Source organism: Spea bombifrons, chromosome 1, assembly GCF_027358695.1.
Source record: "Spea bombifrons isolate aSpeBom1 chromosome 1, aSpeBom1.2.pri, whole genome shotgun sequence".
NCBI classification, from domain to species: Eukaryota; Metazoa; Chordata; class Amphibia; order Anura; family Pelobatidae; genus Spea; species Spea bombifrons.
Window position 1 is genome coordinate 6,871,771 of NC_071087.1, and position 5,608 is coordinate 6,877,378.

A 5,608-nucleotide genomic window follows, 5' to 3' on the forward strand; every position below is an offset into this window, starting at 1 on the left:
AACCACCAATGTTTATGCTTCGGATAAGTGCATTTTGAATAGTATTTGCTGGATGTGCACTAAATCCAGATGTTCAGAGTCTGAAATGTAGCTAATTTGGGCAACCAATTTAAAAGACCTGGTACCTTGATGTCCACCAGGGGTCGCTATAGGGCAGCAAGCTTCCCTGCCATAGGGTTCCCACTTGATTCTGGTCCAGGTTTGTCTGAAAGATATTGTTTTTGATATCTAGTCGGGGGTTGTTTAGCTTAAGTTTTTTGTTTGTTTGTTTGTTTGTTTGTTTGTACGTACCATATAGCGCCAGAAACATAGAATTTGACGGCAGCTGAGAAATATTCAGCCCATCTAGTCTCCCCCTTTTGTAAATCATGCAGGGGATCGGACATTATCACCCCCAACTGCAAATAAAATCAAACACACAAAAAAATACAAAGAAAAAATTATATATATTTTTTTTTAGATAACGGTTGATGCCAGCTTTATGCTTTTCTTGTGCACCTGCTTTTGTTGATTACAAATACTATCACCCTCAGCCAAGCTCATGATAAGGGTAACACGAGTTATGGCCTACAAAAGCGGGTGTACGAGAGAAGTAAAAGGCAAACGTACTTGTGAAAACGCATCCTTTTTAAAAAAATCTAAACTGTGTTTGTATAGCGTATTAACATTTACCCCTTTTTTTCTGTGTGCCTATATCGCCTTTTTTGTGATATATTTTATAATAATGCATCATTTTGGCACGTATATAGCCGGTCTAATAATATTAATTAAAATTGGGATAATGGATTAAATTGATTATGGTGCAGTTTGAAAATCAGCTTTTTTGGGGGGGATGATGTATTGGGGGACATTGTCTCCCAAGCTAACCTTTATGTCCTAATTCTTTATTTTTATTTTTGGCAAAGCAGCCATAGACACCCCATTCTGGGCAATCACAATGCTAATGGACATCATTAACCCCTTAACGCCCAACGACGGCCCAGGCACATCAGACACAAACGGTCAGGTAACGACCAATGACGTGCCTGGCACATCAGTTCCTTAAGCAAGCTTAGAAAGTGATCTACGATCCCTTTCTTCGCTTAAACGGTGTTGCTGTAATGCCACAATCAAATATCAAAATCAAATATTTTGGTCCTTTTTGGTTATAAAACCCCTACAGGCCTGAAGGGATTAAAACGCAGGTGAGTCGGTTCTCTTGGCAGTGCATATTTATATTCTCTCTTTTTTCCTGTAGTAATAGCATGTAGAGAGTAGCCCCTTCACTAATCTCTTTGTCATTGTGTATTTCTATACATGTTGTGTATGTTGTCTCATTGTATTGTGTTAAGCTTGGAGTATGCAGCTCCTACTCTGCTAATAACAATCCCGGCTCCCCTACGTTGCTATGGATGTGCTGTTGCTAAGGGGCGTGGCTCCACGAGTCTTGTTTTGTAGCTTCAGGCACACCCCTTTTGGTGACTCTGGTGTTATTCTCTGGTTCTCCAGCAGGGGCGCTGCCCTTTTGCTTTATCCATTGTGCTTGCTTGCTCCTGCTATTCTATCCATTCGTCTCGTTTGTTCCTGCCGCACTATCTCTGTATGCTCTATGGTACTGATGCTGTGTACTGTGGTCATGGCGTGTTATTTGGAGGCTGCTCTTGCATAGCAGCAGTTGTAAGTGTCTAGTTATAACTGTGCTGATCTTTGTGGGTCTGTTTTACCTTTTCGATTTCCTGCATCAACTTCCTGTGGATTGTTGAATTGATTGCATGTAGGGGCGGGGTTATTCCCTTACAGGAAGTGTATTAATGATGTTTTGTTGCTTTGTACACTGATAAAGGGGGTTACCCGGAAACGGTTGTGTCATTTGTGCCCCTGCTCTGTATTTTTAATAAATGTAGTTCTTTTTGCATTCTCTCCACAAGCTAAGCGCACTTGACTTTTCTTTTTGTGTCACTTATCATATTCCACTGAGAGAGAACGCCGGGGACTTGGTCCTTGGGAAATATTTACCGTTGCATTTGCTTTGGACTCCCTCTAGCTACATCATTTTCTACGGTTGTTATGATTTTAGGAGAACTCAACCAGCATCATTTTGTACCTCTTGTGCTCTTTGTTTAGCTCTGCTGCAGCGTGTCCTCGTTCACAAACCAGACCTGGTAGTCACGAGAAAGTGGAGCGCGTGGGTCAGGCGCGACATCACACTTCCGGAAGTATCCAATGTAAAGGGTTGGAAGAAGAGGACGCAGAGAAGATGCCGGACCTACTTATTGGGAGGGTGAATCTGGGTACCGCTTCAGAGAGCAACTTGGCCGCCGCTGCGGTGCAAGTTTTCGCCGTGGTGGCGATGTCCACAGCCATGGCTGACCCCAGGTGGATGCAAGTGGATGTCCAGAAAAAGGTGTATGTGCTTGGGGTGGCCGAAGCACTGCACCTGCGTCTCAACTTTACTGGTGAGTGGTGGGTATGGCAGGAGGAATGCTGTCATAGGGCAATAGAGGGATGGGGCGAGCCCCCCCCAGGGAGGGGATGCTGCGAGCCCAGGGGGTGAGCACCCCCGGGAGGGGATGCTGCGAGCACGGGGGGATTTTCTGCCAGTCTCCATAATATGTGATTGTAATTATCTTTTTAATAGGTTCACCTGAAATTCTTAAGGAGGAAGGAATGCATATCCTCATCTTCATGACATTCTGTTGCTATGGCAGTATTTTCATTGGCTTTCTTGCCTTCATGCTTGACTTCCTGGACATCAAACACCAGAGGATCTTGGGATGTTTGAAATGTGCAACCATCCTGCATTTTATCACAGGTAACACTCTACGAGCAACTTCATATTACCCCAGGTAACAATGGGGGTAATTCACTAAAGGGCAATTTGTGGTTTTAACTACTTATATTGAAGGGTCAACATAGGCTAGTTCTCCAGCATGAAGGGCTGAGCTGAACCTGTACAATTCAATGGTTGAGGAGGCTGAAGAAGGGATTGGCTCTTTATAATGTATAGCGAAGCCAAGAAGATGAAGCACAACTGCCCCTTCAGTGAATTAACCTCACTGCGAGGTCTCACATTTTACCCCTGGTGAAGGACCTTTTTTGCCAAACATGTTGTGACACATGACGTTTACGAAAGGAAATGGTCATCGTCCGCCCGTTTGTCCTGATGTCGAGACTCAGAGCTTAATCATTCCTTGGTCTTGATTCAGGAGGATTAGTTATATCCGTCCCGTTCATGTCTAAATTCCCCCACTGTACCGTCCTCTATCCCTCCTGATGGGAGGCTGTTGTATTTATCTATTACCCTCTCAGTCTGTCCCAGAGCACAGGAAACTCTAAATTTATTATCATAAAAGCTGGTTTTCATGTTCCCATTTTTGGTGATCCTTAAATAAGTTTGTAGAATTCCCACCCCCCCTTTTCCTTATACCTTTTCATAGGAGGGTGCCCTGAAACATTATAATACAGCTTGTATTATTTTCCATCATCGACATCTCTGCGTTTATTTTCTGTAGGGAGATTTTATTTGCGTGTACGCAGTAGGTCTGCTGTCGTACCAGCTGTATGTATTTTGCCCACCTGGTGGAGCCACTGTCCCTTATAGAGTTCAATATAGTGTTATTGTTTGCAAGCTGGTGGTAATGTAGATACCAACAGCACCGTATTTAACTCTTAAATGCCTGTTTAGTAGACTAACATACTGTATTTTCCTTGATGATAATACTGGATCCCAGATTTGAGGTCTGAATAAAAGATGACCTCTATTACAAGACCAGATGATTTTATTTTTTATTCTGAAAAAAACCTTGTTATGATCGAGCAAATACGGTATTGCATTTCTTTAGTACGATAAATCTCAGAAATGATTAACCTGATCACTAGTTATCTTGTTTTCTGCTTTAGTAAGACTACAAATGAACAGTAGCTATGGAGATGGCAGTCTAACGGGCTGTGCTATGTGATTTAGACTTTGGAGCATATTTATAAACGAAAGCATGCTGGGTTCAGTCCAGCTCATAGAGGAGCTCACCGGGAATACGGGTTTGGCGCTGATCCAGCTCGGTGACTGAACCTGGGATGTTACTGGGAAACAAGTTAATATGCAACGTTTCTCACGGAAGCTTGTGAACTCCTACTTAATTATCAATAATCCAGTTATAGTGAACATATATGTGCATCAGACCATGTGTCTGAGCTCATAACTGAAGGCAAACCTTTGAAACGGTAATCAAAACATCTACTTTTTCATAATCTTGCATCAGGCGGTTTTATATACACTGCCAAAAACATTAGACTTACAGAAGCAGGTAAGGAGGGCCCTGCGCACAGGATTTTACAATCTAGAGGTAGCTAGGGTGTATTACACAATAGGTAAAAGTGCTGCTCTCATCAATTAGCTCTGTAAACTTAAACTCGGATTAATGAACACAACATGCCATTGGAGCACAGGAGTGATGGGAGTGATAAAGGGCCATTGGAGCACAGGAGTGATGGGAGTGATAAAGGGCCATTGGAACACAGGAGTGATGGGAGTGATGAAGGGCCATTGGAGCACAGGAGTGATGGCAGTGATAAAGGGCCATTGGGACACAGGAGTGATGGGAGTGATAAAGGGTCATTGGAACACAGGAGTGATGGGAGTGATAAAGGGCCATTGGAACACAGGAGTGATGGGAGTGATAAAGGGCCATTGGAACACAGGAGTGATGGGAGTGATAAAGGGCCATTGGAGCACAGGCGTGATGGGAGTGATAAAGGGGCCATCTATGAAAATCAGCCGGTTCCAGCTACAATAGTCATTTAGAACATTAACCCCGTCTGTGCTCTATTTCTGATCCGTTTCATGTTATTTTAATGTATAAAATTAATTTTTCTTTCAAAAGCAAGGAGATTTCCAAGTGACCCCAAACTTTTGGATGGTAGCGTGTGAACAAATTGTAAACTATTTTATATAGTCGTATTGATATTTTAAATGTTCTGGTTTTGTCGCTTTTATGAAATCTAGTGACACATTGCTTGCATGTCTTTTCAGTCTTATCGACGGCAGCAGCCGTAGGTCTGTGTATCCACCTCTACTTGTTAATCCTCCACGAGCTGAAAACTAATTCAACGAGGACAAACGAAAGCTCCGTCGTTTTGGGGGAAAGTTTCGCCTTTGCGATATTCTCTGGCCTCGCGTCCTTCCTCGCGACCGTTCTGAGTTGTGTCTTTTCCGTGAAGTACGTGCTGGAAGCCGCAGAACAGGGGTCCTTCTCGGAGGACGACGAAGTCATAGCTCCGCTAATCCAAGAGCTGTCGGACGCCGGCGATCAGCAGGATGTTACAAGTTAACGGACTTCTGGTGGAAGCCAAAGGAACCAAAAATGTTTACAGTGCCCAATCGGCTAAGGATTGTGGGAGTTGTGTGTTTTTTGTTTTTTTTACAGTTCAGTATTACTTTTGTTTTCCGTTCAAATGTTTGGTATCTTTATTAGAGTCGATATCTAAGATGCACAGGGTTTCACCACTGGCCTTACTGAAAGGATCTTATCATATTATACTAATAATATATGGTTTTAGAATAGCTTTGACACTTCAGCCTTAATTGGGTTGTCATGTTGAATATGTACTGTGGATCCAACCGGGCCGCCGA

At 43.0% G+C, this 5,608-nt stretch overlaps 1 protein-coding gene across 2 annotated transcripts; it reads left to right on the plus strand.

The window, feature by feature from the left end:
- The first annotated feature begins 1,559 nt into the window (after nucleotides 1-1,559).
- Nucleotides 1,560-5,370, plus strand: LOC128478038 (uncharacterized). 2 transcript variants are annotated; one of them, XM_053458117.1, is made up of 4 exons: nucleotides 1,560-1,656; nucleotides 2,104-2,435; nucleotides 2,618-2,791; nucleotides 5,009-5,370. In XM_053458117.1, the coding sequence occupies exons 2-4, from the start codon at nucleotides 2,237-2,239 to the stop codon at nucleotides 5,305-5,307; spliced, it is 672 nt and encodes a 223-aa protein (XP_053314092.1). In that variant the 5' UTR covers nucleotides 1,560-1,656; nucleotides 2,104-2,236; the 3' UTR covers nucleotides 5,308-5,370. The 2 variants fall into 2 exon arrangements, with proteins under 2 accessions (XP_053314092.1, XP_053314090.1); XM_053458115.1 differs by lacking the exon at nucleotides 1,560-1,656 and having other exon boundaries at nucleotides 1,952-2,435.
- Nucleotides 5,371-5,608: the final 238 nt, after the last annotated feature.

Bases quoted from the DNA above. Each gene is read 5' to 3' on its own strand.
- LOC128478038 (XM_053458117.1), top strand. From the start codon at position 2,237: ATGCCGGACCTACTTATTGGGAGGGTGAATCTGGGTACCGCTTCAGAG. The intron at 2,436-2,617 runs GTGAGTGGTGGG...TCTTTTTAATAG, and splicing joins CCTGCGTCTCAACTTTACTG to GTTCACCTGAAATTCTTAAG. The intron at 2,792-5,008 runs GTAACACTCTAC...ATGTCTTTTCAG, and splicing joins CATCCTGCATTTTATCACAG to TCTTATCGACGGCAGCAGCC.